General features: G+C 39.5%; 2 protein-coding genes across 2 annotated transcripts in view; one reads left to right on the top strand and one right to left on the bottom strand.

Moving 5' to 3' along the window:
• Positions 1 to 27,380, top strand: part of NEK5 (NIMA related kinase 5) — a 99,118-nt gene that overhangs the window by 6,981 nt on the left and 64,757 nt on the right. Inside the window, exons 4-12 of the mRNA XM_045377172.3 lie at positions 3,413 to 3,509; positions 10,233 to 10,330; positions 12,035 to 12,118; positions 12,202 to 12,272; positions 14,646 to 14,732; positions 18,813 to 18,867; positions 21,413 to 21,613; positions 21,691 to 21,772; positions 23,532 to 23,665. Of these exons, the coding sequence (XP_045233107.2) occupies positions 3,413 to 3,509; positions 10,233 to 10,330; positions 12,035 to 12,118; positions 12,202 to 12,272; positions 14,646 to 14,732; positions 18,813 to 18,867; positions 21,413 to 21,613; positions 21,691 to 21,772; positions 23,532 to 23,665 (909 nt within the window). The remainder of the gene's footprint in view (positions 1 to 3,412; positions 3,510 to 10,232; positions 10,331 to 12,034; positions 12,119 to 12,201; positions 12,273 to 14,645; positions 14,733 to 18,812; positions 18,868 to 21,412; positions 21,614 to 21,690; positions 21,773 to 23,531; positions 23,666 to 27,380) is intronic.
• On the bottom strand, positions 13,006 to 13,451 carry LOC102146981 (peptidyl-prolyl cis-trans isomerase NIMA-interacting 4). The gene has a single exon (XM_045377179.3). It carries the CDS (start codon positions 13,425 to 13,427, stop codon positions 13,032 to 13,034), a length of 396 nt encoding a protein of 131 aa, XP_045233114.2. The 5' UTR covers positions 13,428 to 13,451; the 3' UTR covers positions 13,006 to 13,031.

Below are 27,380 nucleotides of genomic sequence, written 5' to 3'. Positions count from 1 at the left end.
CCGGATATACTCTTTTATAACAGTTTTTTTATTAGTAATATATTTTGAATATTTCGTCGTCTCATTCAATATTTTTATATAACGTTATCATATAATGATATTAAATGTTCACACTAATGATAAAGGGACTACCTACAGGGTGTCCATTGTATGTCACACCATTGTAAGTGTTTTATTATATATATCAACTCAATTTAATCTTCACAACCACTCTGAAAGGTAGCTCCCATTATTCTCACTGTACAAGTGAAAGAGCTGAGGCTAAAGAGGTTAAGCAGTTAGCTTCAGGATGCACAGTACTCAGCAGATCCATCGAAGTCTTTCTCTGCTCTTTCCATGATAATACGTTGCCTCCCTTTATTTTTAATGACTGCATAGCATTAAAGTGGTAGCAGGTTAAAAATAACATAATTTAGCTGGGCATGGTGCCTGTAGTCCCAGCTATTCTGGAGAATGAGTTGGGAGGATCCCTTGACCCCAGGAGTTAAAATCCAGCTTAGACAACATAGCAGAACTCTGTCTTTAAAAAAAAAAAAAAAGAAAAAGAAAAACCTAGCAAAACAGCCCCTGTAATTTATTTAACTCTTTTTCTGTTTTCAGATAATTAAATTGTTTGGTTGGTTTTTTGGCTACGATTCAATAATATTTAATATGTAAAGTATAATTCATTTTTATTAAGCAAAACTATGTATATATGCTTACCTATATGTGCATGAATTTAAAAGCTCTATTAACAACAGTTATCCCTAGGGAACATAGTATTAGGTTGGCGCAAAAGTAATTGCGTTTTTGCCATTAAGAGTAAAGTTACCACCTGTAGGCTTTCATCTGTGGGCTAGATGAGAAAGAAAGAGGGAAGTTTCACTTTTACCTTATTCACTTCTATTTGACTTAAAACAAGCATGCATTATTAGAGTAACAACAACAACAAAAAACTAGCAATAAAACACTGTAACAAAGTCTTTTGTATGAGAACTCTTCTGTACACTTTTCTTATCTTCTTTGGATAAATTTCTAGAAGAATTAGTAAGTCAAAAATAGGAACATTTCCCTCATGCCTGTAATCCCAGCACTTTGGGAGGCTGAGGCAGCTGGATCACTTGAGGACAGGAGTTCGAGACCAGCCTGGGTAACATGGTGAGACCCCCCCCATCTCTACTAAAAATACAAAAAATTAGCCGGGCATGGTGGTGCTTGCCTGTGGTCCCAGCTACTCAGGAGGCTGAGGTGGGAGGATCACTTGGGCTCAGTGGGCAGAGGCTGCAGTGAGCCAAGATCGGTGCAATGCCACTGCATTACAGCTTGGGTGATAGAGCAATACTTTGTCTTAAGAAAATTAATAAAAAGGAACATTTCTTCATCAGGATACAGACACCCCCCAAAAATGAACATTTTAAAGATTCATATTATATTGTAAAACTGCCTTCCCAGAAGGATTTTATGAATTTGTGTTCTTTTACCAGAAATAAATGAGTGTCCATTTTGCTGCTTTCTGGTCAATAGTGGTTATTGACATTCTTTTCATCTTTGCCAATTTCGTACATGACATGCTATATTACATTTTAGTTTTTATTCCTTTTTTTTTTTTTTGAGATGGAGTCTTACTTTGTCACCCAGGCTGGAGTACAGTGGCATGATTTTGGCTTACTGCAGCCTCCACCTCCCAGGTTCAAGACATTCTCCTGCCTCAGCCTCCCAAGTAACTGGGACCACAGGTGTGTGCCACCACGCCTGACTGCTTTTTTGTATTTTTAGTAGAGACAGGGTTTTGCTGTGTTGGCCAGGCTGGTCTTGAACTCCTGGCCTCAAATGATCTGCCTGCCTTGGCTTCCCAAAGTGCTGGGATTACAGGCGTGAGCTACCACACATCCAGCCAAATTTTGCTTTAGTTTTTATTCCTTTGATTACTGCATGAGATTGAATATTTTTTCTATCAGCCATTTTTATTTCTCTTGTTTTTTTTGTTTGAGTTGACTATTCTTGTACTTTGCTATTTTTCTGTTGGGGTGTTTGCCTTTTTAAAAATTATTTGCCATCAATTTTTGTATTATTATAAATATATTTGTCATATATTGTACAAATATTGTAACCTAACCTTTTGTTTGCCTTTTAATTTTGTTTATAATATTCTTTTTTTTTTTTTTTTTTTTTTTTTTTTTTTTTGAGACGGAGTCTTGCTCTGTGCCCCAGGCTGGAGTGCAGTGGCGCGATCTCGGCTCACTGCAAGCTCCGCCCCCCCGGGTTCACGCCATTCTCCTGCCTCAGCCTCCCGAGTAGCTGGGACTACAGGCGCCCGCCACCTCGCCCGGCTAATTTTCTTGTATTTTTAGTAGAGACGGGGTTTCACCGTGTTAGCCAGGATGGTCTCGATCTCCTGACCTCGTGATCCGCCCGTCTCGGCCTCCCAAAGTGCTAGGATTACAGGCTTGAGCCACCGCGCCCGGCCTATAATATTCTTTTGAATAAATAGTAGTTAGGACTTTTTTAAGTTGCTAAATCTATCCAGCTGATAGGAGTAATTCAGCTGTTTTTGTTTTGAAACGCCTATGTACTGACTATACAATTTAAATTGGGGCAGGAAACACTGAAGCTTAGAAAGATCCTTACTGAAGGATCCTTCAGCTGAGATGTAGGGAAACTAGAATTGAGAATATTAATTTTTTAAACATTCTTAAGTCTTAAATGAGAATGAAAAATTTGGCCAATGTTGAAGACTTCTAATGGGTGGAGGCCCCATGGACATCAGAAAGGCGGGGCAGTCAGGGGCTGGAAGTCAGGGTAAAAATGACAAGTCAGCAAAGTATCAAGAGTGAGGAAGAAATGTAGAAACGAGGTGTGGCCACTGATACTGGCACCAAACCCCTTGGAAAGTATTGTCTGTAGATGATAAGTAGAACAAGAAGTACACCCAAATACTTCCAAAATGAAGTCATGCAAGACAATTTTTATTTGAAAATGAAAAATGTAGTCATCTTAATACAAAATTTTATTGGCCTGATTTCTGTAGGATATGACACATTTTCTTTTTTTAGATTGCATTTGTTTCTTCTCAGCAGTGATTGCTCCTGGAATGCTGCATTTTTATAAAGAATTCCTTTGCTACTGAAAGATAGATATTAAAATATGGTTCCATATGGCTAGATAATGAACACAGTACCACCAGTCCAGCTTTTAATGTAGCAAAACTTCACCAGAAATATTTATTTTCTTGATGATGATTGTCGACCAACCATTGATGTGATGTAGGGTACTCTGCTAATTCTAGAAATGTTTCCTGCCATTGAAAGATCGGTTTCAAAGTGACATTAAAAGCCACTGAAATCCTAGAGAATTTGAGATGGAAACGAGCAGAAAGCATGTTCTTGAAACCAAGTTACCTTTATAGACTTCTGTGTCTCTTCATGTAATTTAGATGCCCATACAAGAAAAAGAAGCTTCAAAGGAAGAAGTCATTCTTCTGGCAAAGATGAAACATCCCAACATTGTAGCCTTCTTCAATTCATTTCAAGGTTTGATTTCCTAATATTCTTTAACTATTTTTATAAAGTATAGGCATGTTGACATAGGTAAAAAGATTTGTTCCTAAGGACTGTGTATAAATTAATTTTTGTAGATGGGTCATTTCCCCATTTACTTAAATTGCAGCTTGAGACCTCTTTGTCATTTCCTCTCTAGTAAGTTTTTGTAGACAGCTTTCTTATGTTTTCTTGTTTTTCTGCTTCTCCTTAATTCTCACTCTCCCAAAAAATTAATGACTGGCTTATTTTCTGCCTCTCCTTAATTCTCACTCTCCCAAAGAATTAATGAGTGGCTTATTAGTTTCTTTGCTCTAGTAACAACCCCCAAATTTAAGTGACTTACAATAATACACATCTATTTCTCACTTACATTACATGCTAGCTGTGGTAGGCTGGGGTCTTGAGTCTGGGGCCCAGGCTGAAGGAGCAGCTCAGATAAGGAGCCAGCTGTTCTCATAAGCAAAACAAGAGAGGAAAACACAGAGCCCACCACACTATCGCTCTCAAAGTCCTGCTGGGATGTGTGTGTTTGTGTGTGTGTGTTGGGGCCGTACTCTGCTTACATGAGATCCCGCATATCCTTAGGCAACAGATGGGGCTGATGTAATCCTCTTACAGAGAGCCAGCAAACAACCACACACCATAGCCTAGCACACTGCCATGTAGAGGAGAAGAACTTTAGGGAAGGAATTCCCTTCCTCTGTACACCTGAATACAATTCTGCCTCCGCCTGTCACTGTAGTCCAAAGGTAAAAACTAAATAGTAAATGAAGGGGCATCTGTCAGACAGCATTCATTCACTGAACTGATACTTATTGAGTGCTTACTATATGCCAGACATTGTTCTAGGTGTCAGGAATATAAGAGTGAACAAAGCAGATGAAAATCCGTGTTTTCATGAAATTTATATTCTAGTGGGAAGAGATAGACAATAAACAAATCTACAGTATGTCAGGTGTGTCTTAAGTTGTGACAGGGCTGTATGTGCTGACAGTTTTATGACGGGTCATTCCCCAGCCCAGCCCCCAGCACTGGGCTGTTTTAAGAGTGATAAGTAGTTCATGGAGCAGAAGTGTTAACCTCGGTATCTTCAAGCATCATCAGTTGGGTTAAAGTCAGTCAATAAATAAATACAGCCACTGTGTCTCGAGCATGTGCACTGTGCAGGGCACTGTGTTCCTTCCTGATTAAAACCACTACATTCAAAGTACTTCTGTGTGTATGGCCCTTCTTTGGCTTCTGGGTATTTAAAAGAGCTCTTGGGACTCTTCTGAGGTCTTCCTGGGAGCAGAACAGTACACGTGGTCTGGAATTGGGTTGCATGGAATAACTTTCAAGGGGAGCCACTGAATAAAGTGCCTTGCATTCCTGTCCATTGGCTACTGGTAATGCTGTAAGATGATCTTTCTCTTCTTTATTTTATCTGAGGTTATTACTGTGACTCTCTGGCTAACTCCTGCTCATCCTCAGGCCTTTTCTGAACTCACAATTCAAATTACAGCTCCCTTTGGTTCTCTTCCACAACTGTTGTACTTACATATGTCTATTTATATGATTATGAATTTGTTTCATATTTGTCATCCTTTACGTAGTAAACTTAATGAATTTTGGGGCTCCATCTGTTTTGCTCACCACTTGATCCTTGGCATCTAGCACACACTGGCTGCTCAATACCTATTTACTGAATGAGCAAATGGACTGGACCACTTTTAGAGACTGGAGTATTTCCTTATACCATGTGAGAGTGATTTTTGAGGACAGTTTACCGCTGGAAGCTTTTGCAAAACTAGGGTCATTTTTACAGTGTAAATAACCTCTGCTGTGTTTGTTGATACTGTAAGTTTACATTTTCTTCTGACTCTTTTTAAGTAGAGCACCCCCGTGTTCAGGAAAGCTACAGCTATTGTGATGCCTTTGAGTTTTCTTGGCAGATTGCTGGGACTTGAACTACTGAGCTTATCTAAAAGCCTCAGAGGGCCTTGTAGCCTCTGTCTTTTAGAGAGTGTAGGTAAAGGCTTGCTTTCCTTCAAATGGCTTATCTCTGATCATAAGAACCATGGCTCTAGTGTTTGTCTATAGAAAATAGGATGTTTTCGGCCGGGCGCGGTTGCTCACGCCTGTAAACCCAGCACCCTGGGAGGCCCAGGCAGGCAGATCACCTGAGGTCAGGAGTTCAAGACTACCCTGGCCATGGTGAAACCCCGTCTCTACTGAAAATACAAAAAAAAATTAGCTAGGTGTGCTGGTGCGTGCCTGTCATCCCAGCTGCTTGGGAGGCTGAGGTAGGAGAATCGTTTGAACCTGGGAGGCGAAGGTTGCAGTGAGCTGAGATTGTGCCACTGCACTCCAGCCTGGGCAACAAGAATGAAACTCTGTCTCAAAAAAAAGAAAATAGGATGTTTTTATTGATTTGAAGCAACATAAGAGAAATAATGAGAATGTAGTGATATTTTCCTAAGACTAAATTAATTCCATGTGAATTCCATCAATAAACATTCATTAAGTGTCTGTTATATGCCAGTCATGTTCTAAGTCTTGGAGATATATCAGCAGACAAAATAGGCAAAAATTCCCATGCTGTTGTATTTGTTTTCTATTACTACATAGCAAATGAACACAAATTTAGTGGCTTAACAACAACACATATTTATTATCTCTTGATTTCTGTAGGTTAGAAGCCTGAGGTTGGCTTAGCTGGATTCTCTGCCCACAGTCTCAGCTAGTTGAAATCAAGGTATCAGTTGGGACCGTTATCTGTGGCTCATGGTCTTCTTCCAAGCTTATTTAGGTTGTTACAGATTTCATTTACTTGCAATTGGGGTAATTGGATCATGGCTCACTGCAGCCTTGAACTCCTGGGCTCCAGTGATCCTTCTGCCATGGCTTCCAAAAGTGCTGTGAGCACTGTGCCTGGCCAGAAAGAGATCTTTTACATTTATTTAAACACAGAGTTTTATTTTATATTACTCTTATGCACACATAAAAAAGAAAATATGAGCAAACAAAGTTGGTTAAGGTATTCTAAAAATTATTTAGGCAGTGAAAACGTTAAGCCTGCCAGGTCTACAGCAAGTGATTGGAAGACGCCAAGGTCTGTAAGAAACAAACTTGATTTTATTTTATTTTTGAGACAGAGTCTCATTCTGTTGCCCAGGCTGGAGTGCAGTGGTACCATTACAGCTCACTGCAGCCTTGACCTTCTGGGCTTAAGTGGCCTTCCCACCTCAGTCTCCTGCGTACTGGGATTACAGGCATGCACCCCCACACCTGGCTAATTTTTGTATTTTTTTTTCTTTATAGAGCCAGAGTTTTGCCATGTTGCCCAGGCTGGTCTCAAACACCTGAGTTCAAGCAATCCACCTGCGTCAGCCTTGGCCTCCCAAAATGCTGGGATTACAGGCGAGAGCCACTGTGCCAAGCCCTTGATTTTTTAAAAGTGCATTTTAGAATGAATTAGAATAATTGTTTAATAAATGTTGGAACTTGACAAATAAAAAGGTTATTTAGTGCCCCCCAATTGTTTTGAAGTGTCGGTGATCCATGAGCTTTACAGCAGATGGAAAATTTGAGAGCATAAATGATTTTTCCACACATTTCCAATAAATATAAAATTAACAGTGGCTAATGGGGAAAATCCTTATTTTACAGTCAGAGATAATGCTAATTGACGTTAAGTAGTTTCTTTTTTTTCTTTTTTTTTTTTTTTTGAGACGGAGTCTCACTCTGTCACCCAGGCTGGAGTGCAATGGCGCAATCTTGGCTCACTGCACTTCCACCTCCTGGGTTCAAGCAATTCTCCTGCCTCAGTCTCCTGAGTAGCTGGGATTACAGGTGCCCGCCACCACACCTGGCTAATTTTTGTATTTTTAGTAGAGATGGGGTTTCACTATGTTGGCCAGGCTGGTCTCAAATTCCTGACCTCAGGTGATCCACCCACCTCGGCCTCCCAAAGTGCTGGGGTTACAGGCATAAGCCACTGCACCCGGCCAGTAGTTTCTTTAAGATACCTCTGTCATGATGAATTTTGAGTCAGTCAGTTTCTTTCACCAAAAGCCAGTGAAAGGTTGAGTGAGTTGGAGGTTGGTGAAAAGGAAGTGAGATGAAATCTTTTCTCCTCTGTTTCATTATTCTGATTCTTCCATGGTTTTGAAATTGCCATCCCTTCATTGCTGTGGCAGACCTTTTAATGACTGAGCTTCAATGATAAGAAACATCAATTCTCCTAAAAGTAACACATTCCTGAAAATAACTGATCTCTAGATATTAGGGCATATCAGGAAGCATCTTCTCAGAACCCTTCCTGGATCTCCAGTTTGACTTGCAGGCACTTTCTCCTCACCCTCCAGCCTACAGTCTTCTTCACAGCACTTCTCACCCAATGCTGAGGGACCCCCCAACTAGACTTTGCCTCTTTAACAGTAGAATGGATGGCTTATTTGTTTTTTATTCCTACACAGCATTCCTTGCTTTTGCATGTCCTCAATAGAAGTTTGTTAATAAATGAATGGATCTGTCTCTTAAAGAAGAGAGGTGGAAAAATTGAAATATATGAAAGAAGATGCATGGTTTGTGAATTAGAAGCAACCAAGGGTAGACACTGCCAGGTTACTGATATCCACAGTAAGTTGGTTAGGGTACTTTAAAGAGTAGAAGAGCAAAAGATTTGGCAAGAGAGTTTGGCATTTAGTAGGGACTACAGGGGAAAATGTTAACAATTGCTTATAAGCCTGATTTTGGCATGTATGTTTTTGTATGTTTTGTGTTCCTTCGGGGTTTTTTTTGTTTGTTTGTTTTTGTTATTGTTGTTTGTTTGTTTGTTTTTAATGAATCCACTCAACAAACATTTAAGCCCCTTTGATGTGCTAGCTACTGTTTTAGATACAAAAGAATGAAGTGTAGACAACCAAGTGAGTAGAAATCCTTCTTTTCTAACAAGATCCCAGCTGGTAGTTGGTGGGCTAATTAAGAAAGCTGGTTAAAGCGGAAAATCACCTGTTTTAGTCTATTCTAGCAGCTATAAGTCTATTCCAGCAGCTATAACAAAATACCATAAACTGAGTGGCTTATAAACAGCAGAAATTTATTTCTCACAGTTCTGGAGGCTGAGAAGTACAAGATCAAGGTGCAGGCAGATTCACTGTCTGCTGAGGGTTCACTTTCTGGTTCATAGATGGTTCGCCTCATTGTGACTTCACATGGTGGAAGCGGAGAGGGTTCTCTCTTGGACAGCAGTCCATTCATGTGGGCTTCACCCTCATGACCTAGTCACCTTCCAAAAGCCCTATACCTCCTAATACCATCACCGTGGGGGCTAGAATTTCAACATATACATTTGGGGAAGACAAAGATATTTAGATCCTAGCAGTTATGCAAACATATTTTAACATAAGAAGACATAATCATCCTTTGAGTGGAAATGGCCAGAAAAAAAAAAAAGAAAAAAATTTTAAGGAAATTACAAGCATTTGTCAAAGGATAGCTTCTTTTCTTTAATATGGAGCCAGTGTTTGTGGATAATCTGTCCACAATCCTTTTAGAAATTTTCTAGTTGTATTTCATTCATTTCATTCAACGTTTAGGTCAATGGTTATTTATTTATTTATTTATTTATTAAACTCACTTTTACTGAGTCCTCCAAAATATTCAGGATAGCTTTTGGAGAAATAATCACATCTTTCATTTTCTATTCATATTTCATCAGTTTATGTAAAGACAAGAATAACTCACTACAGTTCAAGAAAATTCAGAACTATAGTTGGTAGATTATGAGTCCACTGATATCGTTCTGAATTTTCTTTCTTACGTAAGGTATGCTTCTTATTTAGAACTTTTAGTTTCTTTTCTTTAATGCGGAGCAAGAATTTGTGGATAGTCTGTATATAATCCTTTTAGAAGTTTTCCAGTTATATTTCATTCATCCCATCAACATTTAGGTCAATAGCTATTTTTTTAAAAACTGCTCACTTTTACTGAGTCCTCCAAAATATTCAGCATAGCTTTTGGAAAATATCACATCTTTCATTTTCTATTCGTATTTCATCAGTGTCTGTTATAAAGACAAGAGTAAATGGAATAAACATATCTGGGAAGAAACACAATGATCTTGGTAAGATTCAGTTCAATTGGTAGGAGCAGAGGTACTTGGACATACTAGAGAACCTAGTAGTAACTAGTGGTAACCTTGATGGGACAATAGTAATGGAGAGTGTCCTGTAATCTAGTGAGTGGTTTAGGCAGAGGTCAGTTATAAGAGTTTCTATTGTATTCAACAACGTAGATGAATAAGTGCCGTATAAATATGGCTTTATGCCCAAATTCAAGAAGGGGCTATTAATTCTTCCTGGGGTGTTAGGAAAGAGTTACAGCTGCTATTTTTATAGCAGATTTCTAATCTCTCAAAGGAATGTATTAATAAAAATAGCCAACATTTCTTAAACTCTTATTATCTACAGGCATTATTCTAAGCATCTGACAGGGATTAACTCATTTAATCTTTCCAACAATCTGAAGAACAAATTTCTATAATATTATTTCCATTTTACAGATGAGGTAATGAGGCACAGAGAAGTTAAAGTGACTTGCCCAGAGTCACAGAGCTAAGAAATATAAATGGTATAGTGGAATTAGAACCCAGTCCATTTTGATTCCACAGCCAGAACATGACTGATAAATATCTGAAATCCTTCCAGCACCAAATGATTCCTTTTCTTACAGAGAACGGCAGGCTGTTTATTGTAATGGAATATTGTGATGGAGGGGATCTCATGAAAAGGATCAATAGACAACGGGGTGTGTTATTTAGTGAAGATCAGGTAAAAACTTCTAATTTGCCTTTTAATTTTATGTATGTGTGGTCGGGAGAGAATTCAATTTATAGTGTCATAAGTAGTAGACTATGTTGATATAAAGCATGTGTTTTGGTAGAGAAATTCAAACCATAAAATAGTGGATCAATATTCTTGGTAGATTCAGTAGAACAAGTTTGCAATTGAACTTAAACTGAATTGTTTTTTAGAGTGAGATTTTCTTGAGAAAAGATAGTCTGTTTGGACAATCTCGTGTAGGATGCCTCTGAGATAAATCTTCATGGTTAAATAAAAACCTGAATGTGAGTGTTCCTTAGCCATTTAACATGTGACGTGTTTATAGCTTCACTGTTTTCTCTTTCACCATTTGGTGCTGTGTTTTAAAGTAGATATCCCACTTTGCTAGGGAGGATAGAAGCTTCTCTTGGCAATGCCTGTTTAGTTTTATTAGTTACTAAGAGGGGGAGATAAAAGATGAAGAATAATGGCCTCTCCCACTTTCTCTTTGCACAAATGTATTTCTCTTCTATACTCCAAGCCTCCTTGGAACCCTCTTGGGAGTGGTACTCATGAAGGAGACAGGTTTGTGTGTGTGGAGAGGAATCTGAATTAGCGCCTATGTGATTGCTGGTAAGGCCATTGCCTCAGGAAGCAGACAGGAAAGGCCCACCATTTTTCCTTTGGCCATTTGTTTCTTTGTTCTATTTTAGCATTTGGGAGCCTCATGCCCATATAATTTCCTCCTAAAGTTTAATATTTTGAATATATGAAGGATTGAAGAATCAATATTTCTAACTTCTGTAAGATTAATCAAGCATTTTTTGTATGCTCATTTATATTATATATTAAATTCCATATTCATAGAAACTCTTTTTTCTTATCTAGGTATTATTTTGCCACATTTTATAAAAATGCTTCTCTTGACAAAATTTTGAGTTACATTTCTTTTTGTTGGGAATGAACTAAAATTACAACCGAATATTAATGTCTGGAATATGGCTTTATTCCTATTATTTTCCTCTTTCTGTATAATTTGGCAGACAAAGAACCAGTGAAATTTTAGAATAGTTTAAATAAATTTCTGTAGGCATAGAACACATTTTCAGAAAGAGGCTCATGGTCAACAAAGATAAAATAAAATCATGACTTAGAAATAAAATTAAACTTTAAAAGTAAAGTATTTGTTGGTTTATATTAGATATATTGATATTTTATTACAATTCCTAACAACCTCACAGATCCCTCATTTCTTCCTCTTTCTCTCCCCACCCTTGGCACCCTCCTTCCACCGTAAAGGAAGAACCAATGGCTCCCAGGTTATCAGGAAACAGGGCTACTTGTGTACTATTTACAATGCAGTTAGCACCCCAGGGTTAAGTAAGAAAAAAAGAAAATCATGAACGCATGTGTCTTTCCCTTGCCCCTACTTATCTTTTTCTGCGTGTGGAATTCATCTGATACCAGTGATATTTGGATTACTTTTCTGTGCCTCCATTGTTTTAGTTGTAAAATGAAAATAATAATATGATAAAGTATACCTATTAACTTCATTCCTATAAATACACATACACTATATGTGTGTGTGTGTGTGTGTGTGTGTGTGTGTGTGTGTGTGTGTATAATTTCTTTCTTTCTTTTTGCATGTTACCATGAAGACATTTCAGTGACTACCAGGCTATTCAGTGGCTTTGTTTTGTGTTCTCTCTATAGATCCTCGGATGGTTTGTACAGATTTCTCTAGGACTAAAACATATTCATGACAGGAAGATATTACACAGGGACATAAAAGCTCAGGTAACAGCTCAGAGAGAAGACTAACACAGAATTGATCTTTTCTTGAAGTACCTCAAACAACATGACATTTTCTCCCTTTATAGAACATTTTTCTTAGCAAGAATGGAATGGTTGCAAAGCTTGGGGACTTTGGTATAGCAAGAGTCCTGAATAAGTAAGTACTTTGAAAATAATTTTTCTTTCTATTCAAAATAGCCCAAATATGTATTTTTAGGTATCATGGATTAAGAAGATATTAAAATCTTGGTTGTCTAAATAATTTAAGTAGCTTTATGTAAATGCATTAAATCAGATGGTACTTTGAGATTAAAATTCTCAAGATAAATTGTGGTGTAATAGAATGATGTTGCTAATGTTCTGTAGTGTAATTCCAGTTTATCAAATATGGATGTGACTATAATATGCATAAAGCTAGAGAGAATTTAGTGAAATAGGCAGGTTTACACTTCTTAATGAAAAAAGTCAAACTCTGTAAAATATTTGAAGAGATTTATTCTGAGCCAAATACGAGTGACCAAAGGCCCATGCCTGTGACATAGCCCTCAGGAGATCCTAAGAACATGTACCCAAAGTGGCTGGTCTACAGCTTGGTTTTGCACATTTTAGGGAGACACAAGACACCAATAGGATGTACATGGGTTTGGTCCAGAAAAGCAGGACAACTCAAAGCTGGGAGGCGTGGGAGGGAGCTTCCAGGTCATAGGTGGATTAAAAACTTTTCTGATTGGCAGTTGGTTGAAAGAGTCTATCTAAAGACCTGGAATTAATGGAAGGGAGTGTCTGGGTTAAGGTAAGGGGTTGTGGAAATGAAGGTTTTTATTATGCAGATGAAATCTCCAAGTAGCAGGCCTCGGAGAGAATAGATTGTAAATGTTTCTTATCAGATATTTTTTTTTCAGTCTTTCATATGATTTTATTTTCTTCCTTCAACCATAATAATATGATATCCAAATTTTGTCTTAACCGGTGGGTCTGTAAACACAGGCTTCTCCATCCCACTTACAGGCAAGGCAAATGCTGCTTCTTGAAATGGTCCCACCATGGACCCTCTGGTCATCCAACCCAAGTCGCCCCCTTGCCTGGCTTTATCTTCACTATACTGTGAGGCCACTTCATTGAATCTCATCCCAGACTTTAACTTTTCCATGGCTTCCATGATTTTGCCATGTTTTTCACATAGAATGTGTCTGACCTTTACTGCATTGCCACCACCTTTGGGACCTTGAGCCTTCTTGTCAGCACTGTCACTCCCAGAGGCTGCTCCCCCTTTCCCTGCTTTTCCAGAACCACTTTTTCCTTTTGGCGGCATCTTGGAAGCTTGTTGTTGAACTCTTCTTATCAGATTTAAAAAGACTCTTAGTTAATTTTTTCCTGGATCAGGAAAAAGACTTGGAAACAGAAGGGAATTTTCTTCAGAATGTAGAGTTTCCCCCACAAGAGATACCTTTGCAGGACTATTTCAATATATGGACAAAGAAACATGATGTGGGGTAAAATATTTTGATTTCTTTCAGGCCTGCTATCTGTCATATGATGTTATACTAGAGTCAGGCTGGACTTTGGTATCTTATTGCTACAAGGAGTCTGCTTTGTCAGTCTTAAGGTCTGTTTTAGTGTTAACGCCAGTCAGCTGTGCCTGAATTCCAAAGGGGAGGAGGAAATAATGAGGCATGTCCAACCCTGCTCCCCATCATGGCCTGAACCGGTTTTTCGCGTTAACTTTGGAATGTCCTTGGCCAAAGGGAGGGTTTATGAGTTGGTTGGGGGGCTCAGAATTTTATTTTTGGTTTACACACTTTCTAGCAGATTAAATTGGTGCACCTGTTTGGAAGACAATTTGGTGGCAATATATATCAAGAGATTTTTAAATATTCTATTTCATTTGTTCCAAGGGAATAATTTGAAATTTGGAATAATGTAAATGCCTAAATAATTGGGAAATGGTTAAATTTAATGAAGCTTGGCCTGACCATGTACCTGAATATATCATAAACATTTATGGTTTTGAAGACTTCTTGATAACTTTGTTATACTACGTAAATAAAATGGAATTCTGAATTTTAAATACATTGTAATCACAGTTACATGAAAAATATGTGTGGAAAAAAGACAGGAAGGAAATATATCAGAATTTTAACAATAGTTGTTTTAGGTGCTAAGATTCTGGGTAACTTTTTTCTCCCTTATTCATTTTTGTATTTTCCAAGTTTTAAATCATGAAGTTGCAATTTGATAATCTCTACATCTGAGAGATTTTTATAACATGACAATTGCATCTCTTTGTGGAGTCTTTAAGCCATAAAAAATATATTTTAATGTGTAAATTTTTGGGAGGTGAATTGTAAGTTTAAAAATCAGCTGATTTAGTTACTCTATCAACATACAGTGTTTTGCTTTCTTCTAACACATGTATGCATCAAATCTTGTGTTATCCATTTTCACATTTTTTCTTGCATGTCCATGTCTTAAGGCTTTTCTTACTCCAATAAAAATTCATACTGATTTATTATTTAATATAATTTACTAGTTCCATGGAACTTGCTCGAACTTGTATTGGAACACCTTACTACCTGTCCCCAGAGATCTGTCAGAATAAACCCTACAACAATAAAACGTAAGTTGCTGACTCTTAGTTTGAAAGTGTCAGTAAAATCCGATGGATGACACTGAATGAAGATTCCAGAAACTAAAATTCAAATCTCTTCTTTCTTTCTCATGGTACTTTTGTAATTTCATTTTCTTCATGTGTGAAATTGTTCCCGGACCAAACAGGGTTGGGCTGCTATTTCTCATGGTCCAATAACGAGATGCAGATGAACTGGGGAGGAACCGAGTTTTCATTTCTGTAACTGGTACAGGGAGAAGGCCTGGAAATTATCGCCAGACCAGCTCAAAATTACAAAGTTTTTCAGAGCTTATACACCTTCTAAGCTATATGTCTATGTGTAAGTGTGCATTCATTTAAAGACATAGTGATTAACTCCTTTTAGTCTGTAACTAAGGTCTGAGTCCTGAAGACTTTCTTCTAGAGCCTCAGTAAGCTTACTTAATCTAAATGGGTCTAGGTACTGGGGTGATTACCCTTATTTTGTCTGCTGCTAAATCATGGAGGTTTAGGCAGTTCTTTCAGACCTCCAATAAACTTGTTTGTGGAGGCCTGGGGAGTTTCTTCAGACCCCCAATAAAACTTGTTTAATCTTAAATGGTTCCTGTTAAGAATTCCTTTGTTATTTTATCATGCTTTAAGGCCCAGGAAAGGCCTAGGCAAAACTCTTGATGGGCTTTTTTACATTACAGCCTTTGTATAAGGGCACTGGCTTTTTTTTTTTTTTTTTTTTTTTGAGACAGAGTCTTGCTCTTGTCACCCAGGCTAGAGTGCAATGGCATGATCTCGGCTCACTACAACCTCCGCCTCCCAGGTTCAAGCAATTCTCCTGCCTCAGCCTCCTGAGTATCTGGGATTACAGGCGCCTGCCACCATGCCTGGCTAAAGTTTTGTATTTTTAGTAGAGACGGGATTTCACCATGTTGTCCAGGCTGGTCTCAAATTCCTGACCTTGTGATCTGCCCGCCTCAGCCTCCCAAAGTGTTGAGATTACAGGTGTGAGCCACTGTGCCTGGCCGGGCACTGGCTTTTTTAGCTTTTAATATTTAACTTCACCACTCAGTCAGTACAGAAACAGTTATGATGGAGGCCTGCATTAGTAAGACCTGGCCTGCCACACAATGGGGATCCCAGTGACTATCTCTGAGCAGTGTTACCTGAAGGTTTCGAACTTGTTTAGAAGAAAGCCATTTCTCTTCATTTAAAGATACAAGTGGTATAAAAAATAACATTGCAAATTGCAGTCACTGTGACGTCCATTTTTGTATTATATGTTCATACCTTTGAAGCACTGTTTAGTCTATTGCAAGAAAAGATTGAAGAGGATGAAGTAGAAGACAGTGTGATCTGGTGACCGCTCACTGGATTAGGAGCTAGGAATCCTAGTCTTGGCTAACTTGACCAAGTCTTGACCTCTGTGGGCCTCAGGTTCCTAACTCATAACAATGAAAGTATTGACTAGGTAATCTTCAAGGTATCTTCCAGCTTTAAAACCCAGTTAGTTTTTATGTATGTGATATCAGAGTCTGATTCTCAGCAGTAATTTTTTTTTCTTTTTTTTTTGAGATGGAGTCTGGCTCTGTCACCCAGGCTGGAGTGCAGTGGCGTGATCTCAGCTGACTGCAACCTCTGCCTCCCAGGTTCAAGCAATTCTCTTGCCTCAGCCTCCCAAGTACCTGGAACTGCAGGCACGTGCCACCATGCCCCGCTAATATTTTGTACTTTTAGTAGAAACGGGGTTTCACCATATTGGCCAGGCTGGTCTTGAATTCCTGACCTCAGGTGATCTGCCTGCCTCAGCCTCTCAAAGTGCTGGGATTACAGGTGTGAGCCACTGCACCTGGCGCTCAGCAGTAATGTTAATGTATACCACAAGAAAAGGTGAAGAGGAGCTTTTGCTTCCTATAAGGAGAAGGAAAAAACTTTCATTTTTCAAAGCTGGCTGCCATTGAACAAGTTGGCGATAAAGAAGACTGAGTTCCCTTTGGAAGTTAGTTGTCCTTTTGTGTAGGAAAAAATGCCCGAGAGATACTTGGCTATTGGACTTTGAAGGAGATAAATGAAAGGCAAAGTTCAGGTGGTAGAGATTTACAAAAAGAATAGTAAGAATTTCTCTGCCTAATAAAATAACAGGGTTTTTTTTTTTTTTTTTTTGAGACATCCCCTGGCACCAAGGAGTTTGGCCTCAAGTTAGTTGTGCAGGAATGCAGGTAGGGTGTGTTGGACAGAAAGTAGGCTGTTCAGAGCAGGGCATGCCACAGATAGCCTTGGGTCAGCTGTGTTGTTTTGTTTCCTTGTACTGATTTTCAAGAATTTGAATCAGGCCGGGCGTGGTGGCTCAAGCCTGTAATCCTAGCACTTTGGGAGGCCGAGACAGGCGGATCATGAGGTGAGGAGATCGAGACCATCCTGGCTAACACAGTGAAATCCCGTCTCTACTTAAAAAATACAAAAAACTAGCTGGGCGAGGTGGCGGGTGCCTGTAGTCCCAGCTACTCAGGAGGCTGAGGCAGAAGAATGGCGTAAACCTGGGAGGCGGAGCTTGCAGTGAGCTGAGATCCGGCCACGGCACTCCAGCCGGGGTGACAGAGCAAGACTCTGTCTCAAAAAAAAAAAAAAAAGAATTTGAATCAGCATTTAAATACTGCTGGATGTGGTGGCTCATGCCTATAATCCCAGCACTTTGGGAGGCTGAGGGTGATGATCACTTGAGTCCAGGGGTTCAAGACCAACCTGGACAACATTGTGGGACCCTGTCACTACATTAAAAAAAATTAAATATTGAAAGACTTTAAAATATGCATAGTTGGTGCCTCTGAAAATTGGAAGATATTAGCAATAATCAGGTGGGTAGCCGCTGGCTCCATTAGAGGACTGGTTCACCACAGTCTTCACTATGCAGAGTGGTCTCAGGCCTGCAACTGGCCCCACCTCACCCCCAGGTGGCTGCAGTACTGGCCTGAGCCCTGGGGGCATATGAATCCTCTACCCTGGCTACAGAGGGTGCTCTGGGAACAGAAGAGAAGTTTGGGTCTGTGGAAGCCCTAGTAAAGACAAAAGTCTGTGTGATGTGAAATGGTCAGTGAATTTCTAGAAGGTCTAGAAAGTTCATGTTTGCTTCTTGGGTCAGGTGCAGGTGGCCCACACCTGTAATCCCAGCACTTTGGGAGGCCAAGGAGGGAGTATTGCTTGAGCTCAAGAGTTTGAGACCAGCCTGAGCAACATGGCGAAACCTTGTTTCTGAAAAAAAAAAAAAAAAAAATCATTAAAAAACCCCACAAATTTGTTTCCCACCAATCTTACCGTCTGTTGTACTTACCATCTTTTGTACTCAAAACCTTAGTATAAGTCTATCTTTCTCTCCTTCTGTCTGAAACACACACACACACACATACACACTCACGCACAAAGTGTTGCTGCTAGAGGAGCCATTTACCTCAGTCCTCACTTTAATGATTCCTTCTTGCTTTGACTCCTTGACTTCTTATTATACATTTTTTGATCTTTTAGATTTAATTGTGCTTTTTGTTCTAAAAAGTAACTCCTCAATTAAACCAATCACATATAAATATTTATGAAGTACTAAATCTGTAAAGAGTAAAACTCATGATATATATTTTAAATATATTTTAAAATGTTTATTGAGAATCAGATACTATGTTTATCACATAATATAACTTTGATTCTCTCAAAAGCCTTGAGTAGGATATATCTTTCCAAATCAACCAAATATTACCTTTTGAGTCAAAACAAATCCATGTTTGAGTTCTGCCTGCCTCCTCCAAATTGCTCAACATTTCATCATACATACACTGTTTTTGAGCAGGAAGCTGAACTAAATATTAAACCACCAGCTTGTAGCAAAGTTTGTATGCCTTTCTTCAACTAGAAATCTGACAAACTACAAATGATTTTCATTTTACCTCTTATCTTCTAATAAGAATTGATGATACATCTGAAAGCATTTGTAAAAACTGATCAACTTATATAAAATTGTAAAGTGACACAAATTTAAGGCACCGTAAGGATAAAAGCTTTTATTAAGAATTATGGATATTTTCTTGGCATGTAAACTCTTATCTTCTTTAGGGATATTTGGTCTCTTGGCTGTGTCTTATATGAGCTCTGCACACTCAAACATCCTGTAAGTATGCTCGTTGTCAGACTAATCTTGAATTATTGGAATTGTAGAAAAGAAGTTAACTTATAGGAGAAAAAGGTTAATGTTTGGTTTTATTAGATTGTTAAAAATTATATGGATGAGCTACTTAAAATAATGAAGATGACATGGAAAGATGTCCAAACAATATTGTAAAGTAAAAAGTCCAAGTTGGAGACTAGTACGTGTAGCATATTTCCATTAAAAATAAATTGTGTGGGCTTGGCATGGTGGCTCATGCCTGTAATCCCAGCACTTTGGGAATCTGAGGTGGGTAGATCACTTGAGGTCAGGAGTTGGAGACCAGCCTGGTCAACATGATGGTAACACCCTGTCTCTACTAAAAATACAAAAATTAGCCAGGCATGGTGGCACGTGCCTGTAGCCCCAGCTAGTTGGGAGGCTGAGGCACGAGAATTGCTTGAACCATGGAGGTGGAGGCTGCAATCAGCTGAGATCGCGCCGTTGTACTCCAGCCTGGGTGACAGCGAGACTCCATCTCAAAAAAATAAAAAATAAATGAATAGTGCCGGGCGCAGTGGCTCACGCCTGTAATCCCAGCACTTTGGGAGGCCCAGGCGGGTGGATCACAAGGTCAGGAGATCGAGACCATCCTGGCTAACACAGTGAAACCCCGTCTCTACTAAAAATATTTTTTAAAAAGTTGGGCGTGGTAGCAGGCGCCTGTAGTCCCAGCTACTCGGGAGGCTGAGGCAGGAAAATGTTGTGAACCCAGGACGTGGAGCTTGCAGTGACCTGAGATTGCACCACTGTACTCCAGCCTGGGTGAAAGAGCGAGACTCCATCTCAAAAAAAAAAATAAAAAATAAAAATAAAAATAAAAATAAATAAATAAATAAATAAATAAATAAATAAATAGTGTGTGAATAGATACGTTCAGCAAAAGAAAAATGTACGTGGGCAAAGGTCATAGGAAACCAGGCACAAGTGTTTAAGAGTCTTCTCCCAGAGGTCACATGGGATGTGCCAAATCCTCCAGCATTGTTACCCACGTCACCTGTGAAATGCGATCCATAAGAAAGCTCATTGGATATACCCAGTGCCCAGGATTTTTACTGGGAACTGGTCACATAGGTAGCCTCTACCTGGCATATGCCAAACTTTCAGACTCCTGGAAAGAAAGCAGGTGTTCGACGTAAACCATATTGTTCACATAAATAGCTGAGGCAAAGAGAGCCGCTCTTAACATTCAGGGAATGGTGGGAATTCTTCTGAAATCTTAGTTTCCAGACACCAGCCACAGGCCAACATTGTAAGCAGGCCTTTCTGAGGATAACCTGCTACATCAACTCTTCTCCACAGCTGTCATTATTGTTATTATTAATTATTGTCAAGGATTGCACAGCCAATTTCTGACGAAAATGTGTACTTCTTTTTTTTTTTTTTTTTTTTTTTGAGATGGAGTCCTGCTCTGTCGCCCAGACTGGGGTGTAGTGGCATGATCTCAGCTCACTGCAACCTCTGACTTCTGGGTTCAAGCAATTCTCTTGCCTCAGCCTCCCGAGGAGCTGGGATTACAGGTGCCCACCACCACGCTTGGCTAATTTTTTTGTATTTTTAGTAGAGTTGGGGTTTCACCATGTTGGCCAGGTTGGTCTTGAACTCCTGACCTTGGGTGATCTCCCCATCTCGGGCTCCCAGAGTGCTGGGATTACAGGTGTGAGCCACCATGCCCGGCCAATGTGTACCTTTATTGCTACACCATGGTGTTGAATATTATTATGTATAAATAACTATTGATTTCATACAATAGAAGATTTTCTGGTCTGTGAAGCATTTTAGAGGAAGTTAAACAATGTTTATGTGAATTTTAAAAAGCAAGAGATAAAATTTCATATCAATGTGACCTCAACTTTGTAAAATAAACATCATTTTAAAAAAAGATCAGAAGGAGCTATACCTCTGAGTGGGTAAAATTATACATATTTTCCCCTGTCTTTATAACTTCCTGTACCTTCCAGTTTTTTATTATGAGTAAACATTATTTCAATAATAAGACAAAACAAAAAAACTTGTTTTAAATAACATGGCATCTCGTTGAGAAACGAAAGATTAGTTGTTGAAAACAATTTAGGGTGGACTATAGTGCTTCTTTTTTATTTTTTGATTGAGACCGGGTCTCACTCTTTGTCACCCAGGCTGGAGTGCAGTGACGTGATCACGGCTCACTGCAGCTTTGACCTCCTGGGCTTAGACAATCCTCTTGCCTCAGCCTCCCAAGTAGCTGGGACCACAGGCTCATGCCACCAAGCCCAGCAAATTTTTAAAAACCATGATTTGGAGAGATGAGGTCTAATACTATGTTTCCCAGGCTAGTCTTGAACTCCTGGGCTCCAGTGATCCTCCTGCCTTGGCCTCCCAAATTGCTGGGATTACAGGTCTACTGCTTCTAACTACAATTTAAAAACATTGTTTTGCTTCTTGGTATGTTTGTTACTTTAACACTTTTATTATTTGTTACTTTAGTAACTTTTCTCTGATTTAGTATGATTGCTCCTTGCCCTTTCAGTTTGAGGGTAACAACTTACAGCAGCTGGTTCTGAAGATTTGTCAAGCACATTTTGCCCCAATATCTCCAAGGTTTTCGCGTGAGCTACATTCCTTGATATCTCAGCTCTTTCAAGTATCTCCTCGAGACCGACCATCCATAAATTCCATTTTGAAAAGGCCCTTTTTAGAGAATCTTATTCCCAAATATTTGACTCCTGAGGTGAGTTTTGAGGTGACTGTTTGGATTTTGGCAGAGATTTTGGTTTGTAGGTCCTTGACACGTGTGTTCGGTTTTAGGTCATTCAGGAAGAATTTAATCACATGCTTATATGCAGAGCAGGAGCGCCAGCTTCTCGACAGGCTGGGAAGGTGGTCCAGAGTAAGTGTGACTTTGCTGTGCAATCAAAAGCATTTTTTACACATGTCTCACACAGAGAGTAATGCAAGGAAATTTCACCAAACATTTAGGAAATTTCACCAAACATTTGGAAAGTGGACATTTAAGAAATACAAGCCGTATAAGCAGGAGAACAATCATCTTGTCAAATGGCAACTAGTGAGTGTGCCTGAAAGTTGTATATTTAGCTCATGCATGACCTGCAGGGTTTCTTCTCATTAGTCAGGAAACCTTCATGAAGCAGAGGACATGCTGATAGAGATGCTTGAAGAGGTTGAGCCCAAACTTAACTTTTGTGTAGTGAAGGGATAGAGTGGGAGAAGGTTGCAGATAGACATGGATGATGAGATGAAACTTATTTTTCTAAAATAGGATAGACTGGCAGTTAAGAATTCTGTTGCAAAGGACCATTGGAGCTGAAATCTTGGGGCCTAATTGGTAACAGTGAGAACTGTTACTTTGTGGTTCCCAAAGAAGGCAGGAGATACTTTATGGTAGTAATAATTGGAGAAAACTATTTTAGTCCTGGTGTCAGGAATCAGCTCAGCTGTGTGTCAGAGGGAGGGGTGCATTAAGAAAGAGAAAATTACTAACTCATTTGATGCTGTGAAAGTCAAAGCCCCAGGATTTAGCCATAACTGAATGCCTGGACTTACAATATTAGGAGAAGCAGAAAACCTCCCAAAGGAATTCATGAGAGGGAAATGTTATCCATTGAGAGACAGATTCTAAAATCGAGGAAAGTTAAGGAGAAAATGAATGAGCCTCTTTGCCATTTAATTTGGCTGACATTGTTGTATATCAGTCTAGACTGAGAATGTTTAGAAAGTAGATAAGTACAAAGTATGGGACAGTGTATTGTCCATATTTCTAATATAGGTAAGACAGGAGAACAAGAACAATTTTTTCTTATTGAGATGGGGTCTCACTGTGTTGCCCAGGCTGGTCTCAAACTCCTGAGCTCAAACAATCCTCCCACCTTGGCCTCCCAAATTGCTGGGATTACAGGTGTGAGCCACTTTACCCAGCCCAAGAACAAATTTTGATGGAGATAAAGACAAGCATTAGAGATCTACTCATACCTCAATCTCAGCACTTTGGGAGGCCAAGGTGGGCAGATCACTGGAGGCCAGGAGTTTGATGCCAGTCTGGCCAACGTGGCCAAACCACATCTCTACTAGAAATACAAAAATTAGCTGGACCTAGTGGCCCATGCCTGTAATCCCAGTTACTTGGGTGGCTGAGGCACAAGATTTGCATGAACTTGGGAGGTGAAGGTTGCAGTGAGCTGAGACCCTGCCACTGTAACATAGCCTGGGTGACAAAGGGAGACTGTCCCAACAAAAAAAAAAAAAGAGAAGATCTACTCATAAATTCCAAACAATGTGGCATGAATGGAGTGGCCTGATAACCCAAGCTCTAATGACCAAATTTAATAACTTTTATTATTATCCCATACATATTGTTTCTGTAAAGGTTAATATTAATTTCTATTTTTCTGAAAAAAATGATGTTATATATACTAGAAATATGCAAAGAGACTCTGAAAAAAGGTTTTTTTCATTTAAAGAAAATGCATATTAATTTTTCATCAGTACTTCTCTCACTGTAACATATCTCTGGCTAAAAAGTAAACTTACTGTGTTATGAAATGTAGCTTATGTTTATACTCTTACAAGTATCAGTAGTAAAGATGTACAATTTTTCAAAAATTAAAGCTGTTTTGTTTTGGTTAATTAAGAGTGTAAAATACAAAAAGTGAAATTCCAGGGAAAGTGCCCACCAAGATCAAGGATATCTGTGCCAATTAAAAGGAATGCTATATTGCATAGAAATGAATGGAGACCACCAACTGGAGCCCAGAAGGCCAGATCCGTAAGTCATTCTAAACCCTCCTTTGTGTTTTTTTTAACTATGGTGTATTCTTTTCTTTTCTTTTTTTTTTTTTTGAGATGAAGTCTTGCTTTGTCGCCAGGCTGGAGTGCAGTGGTGTGATCTCAACTCACTGCAAACTCCGCCTCCCGGGTTCAAGCGATTCTTCTGCCCCAGCCTCCTGAGTAGCTATGACTACAGACGTGTGCCACCATGTCCAGCTAATGTTTGTGTTTTAGTAGAGATGGGGTTTCACCATTTTGGCCAGGATGGTCTTGATCTCTTGACCTTGTGATCCGCCTGCCTGGGCCTCCCAAAGTGCTGGGATTACAGGTGTGAGCCACCGCACCCGGCCCCAGCTAATTTTTGTACTTTTAGTAGAGACAGGGTTTCACCATGTTGGTCAGACTGGTCTCGAACTCCTGACCTTGTGATCCACCTGCCTCAGCCTCCCAAAGTGCTGGTATTACAGGCATAAACCACTGCAACCAGCTGTTATATTCTTTTTCTTTAATTTTTTAGTTAAAAAAATTTTTGTGGGTACATATTAAGTGTATGTATTTATGGGGTACATGAGATGTTTTGATACAGGCATGCAATGTGAAATAAGCACATTATGGAGAATGGGGTGTCTGTCCCCTCAAGTATTTATCCTTTGAGTTACAAACAACCCAGTTATACTCTTTAAGTTATTTAAAAATGTACAATTAAGTTACTATTGACTATAGGCAGTCTATTGTGCTATCAAATAGTAGGTCTTATTCTATTTTTTTTAACCCATTAAGCTATGGTATATTCTGACAGACCTATCTGCACATGTTCATGAGGTACAAGCTCATTGTCTGGAGTCCACAAATTTTGTACTTACAATAAAGTATTCTGTACTGAGCATTTTAATGGTATTTTTTTGGACAACTTCTAGTTTTTATATTTTATAAAACGATGTTGTATGCCCTTACAAGTATACTTTAGGTTTAATTTTCTTTTTTTAATTGAAATTCTTCTTATTTCTAGTAAGTAAGGTTTTCCTGTATAGGAAAAGTGAGTAACATAGCAACAGAAAACAGTCTGCATTTAATATTCTTAATTCTAACATGTATAGGATTGAGAAGTTTGTATGATATAATAATTGATATTTCCCTAGTGATTCTTTGTGTTTAGTTATTTGAATTCACTTCAGCACAGTGTTGAATCTTTCAGGTCATACTAGTGAAATGCTTCTGGTATGTAAATGATAAAATGGCTATTGTCTTTTAATTAAAGAATTATATTTTTAAGGAAGGCTCATGGTAAAATTAGAGAACCATTTGGAAGTATATTTACTAAGTGTTTACTTGATAGATAGACATTTTAGAAAATATATTGGTATGTAAACATTTTTTTTAAAAAACTGATTGTTTAAGTTATTGCCCTTCATTTGATAAAGGGCTTAACTTGTTTGTTTATTTATTTATTTATTTGTTTGAAAGTGGGTCCTGCTCTGCCACCCAGGCTAGAGTGCAGTGGCATGTCTCAGCTCACTGCAACCTTGATGTATTAGTCTGTTCTCATACTGCTATAAATAACTACTTGAGACTGGGTAGTTTATAAAGAAAAGAGGTTGAATTGGCTTACAGTTCTGCAGGCTGTACAGGACGCATTGCTGAGGAGCCTCAGGAAACTTACAATCATGGCAGAAGAGGAAGCAGGCTCATCTTAAATGGCCAGAGCAGGAGGAAGAGAGCGAACGAGGAGGTGCTACACACTTGTAAACAACCAGATCTCATGAGAACATACTCACTATCACAAGAACAGTAAGAGGGAAATCTGCCCGCATGATCTAATCACCTTCCACCAGACCCCTCCTCCAACATCAGGGATTACAATTCAGCATGAAATTTGGACAGGGACACAAATCCAAACCATATCATTCCACCTCTGGCCCGTCCCAATTCCCATGTCCTCCTCACATTGCAAAATACAATTTTCCCTTCTCAACAGTCCCCCAAGGCTTAACTCATTTCAGCATTGAACTCAAAAGTCCACAGTTCAAAGTCTCATCTGAGACAAGTCAAGTCCTTTCCACCTGTGAGTCTGTAAAATAAAAAACAAGTTAGTTACTTCCAAAATACAATGAGGGTACAGGCATTGGTAAATACACCCATTTCAAAAGGGAGAAATCAGCCAAAACAAAGGGTTTATAGACCCCATGCAAATTCAAAACCTAGCAGGGCAGTCATTAAATCTTAAAACTCCAAATTCCTTTGACCCCATATCTCACATCCAGGGCATACTGGTGCAAGGAGTGGGCTCCCAAGGCCTTGGGCAGCTCTGCTCCTGAGGCTTTGCAGGCTACAGCCCCTGCGACTGCTCTCACAGGCTACTGTTTAGTGCCTGCGGCTTTTCCAGGTGCAAGGTGCAAACTGTCGTTCAGGCTACCGTTTTGGAGTCAGGAGAATGGTGGTCCTCTTCTCACAGCTCTACTAGGCAGTGCCCCAGCCGGGACTCTGTGTGGAGGCTCCAATGCCACATTTCCCCTCTGCACTGCCCTAGTGGAGGGTCTCCCTGAAACAGGCTTCTGCCTGGACGTCTAGGCTTTTCTGTATGTCTTCTGAGATCTTGATGGAGGCTCCCACGCCTCAACTCTTGCACTCTGTGCACCTGCAGACTTAACACCACGTGGAAGCCACCGAGACTTACGGCTTGCACTCTCTGAAGCAATGGCCTGAGCTGTACCTTAGGCCCTTTTAACCATGGCTGGAGCTGGAGCAGCCACAATGCAAGACACCATGTCCTAAGGCTGCACAGAGCAGTGGGGCCCTGGGCTTGGTCCTCAAAGCCATTCTTTCCTCCTAGGCCTCTGGGCCTGTGATGAGAGGTGCTGCCTCAAAGGTCTCTGAAATGCCTTCAAGGCATTTCCCCCATTATCTTGGCTAGCAACATTTGACTTCTCTTTATTTTTGAAAATTTCTGCAGCTGGTTTGAATTGCTCCCCAGAAAATGGGTTTTTCTTTCCAGGCTGCAAACTTTCCTAACTTTTATACTCTGCTTCTCTTTTAAGTATAAGCTCCAGTTTTACATCATTTATTTGCTCACAAATACGAACATAGGGTGCTAGAGAAGCCAGGCCACATCTTGAATACTTTGCTGCTTAGAAATTTCTTCTGCCAGATGCCCTAAATCATCATTCTCAAGTTCAAAGTTCCACAGATTGCTAGGGTAGTGGCACAATGCCTCCAACCTCTTTGCTAATGCATAACAAAAGTGAGCTTTGCTCCATTTCCCAATAAGTTCCTCATCTCCATCTGAGACGTCCTTAGCCTGGACTTCATTGACCATATCCCTATCAGAATTTGGTCACTATGATTTTAACAAGTCTCTAGGACATTCCAAACTTTCCATCATCTTCCTGTCTTCTTCTGAGCCCTCCACACTCTTCCAACCTCTGCCTGTTACCCAGTTCCAAAGTCACTTCCACATTTTCAGGTATCTTTATACAATTCCCCACTCCTAGTACCAATGTATTGTGTCAGTCCGTTCTCATACTGCTATAAAGAACACCTGAGACTGGGTAATTTAAAAAGAAAAGACGTTTGATTGGCTCACAGTTCTGCAGCCTGTACAGGAAGCATGGCTGGGAGGCCTCAGGAAATTTATAATCACGGCAGAAGGGGAAGCAGGCTCATCTTACACGCAGGAGGGAAAGAGTGAAGGGATAGCTGCTACAAACTTTTGAACA

This window comes from Macaca fascicularis, chromosome 17 (genome assembly GCF_037993035.2).
Source record: "Macaca fascicularis isolate 582-1 chromosome 17, T2T-MFA8v1.1".
NCBI lineage: Eukaryota > Metazoa > Chordata > Mammalia > Primates > Cercopithecidae > Macaca > Macaca fascicularis.
The sequence above is the reverse complement of the archived record's forward strand: the minus strand, read 5'-3'. Positions and strand labels throughout refer to the sequence as shown.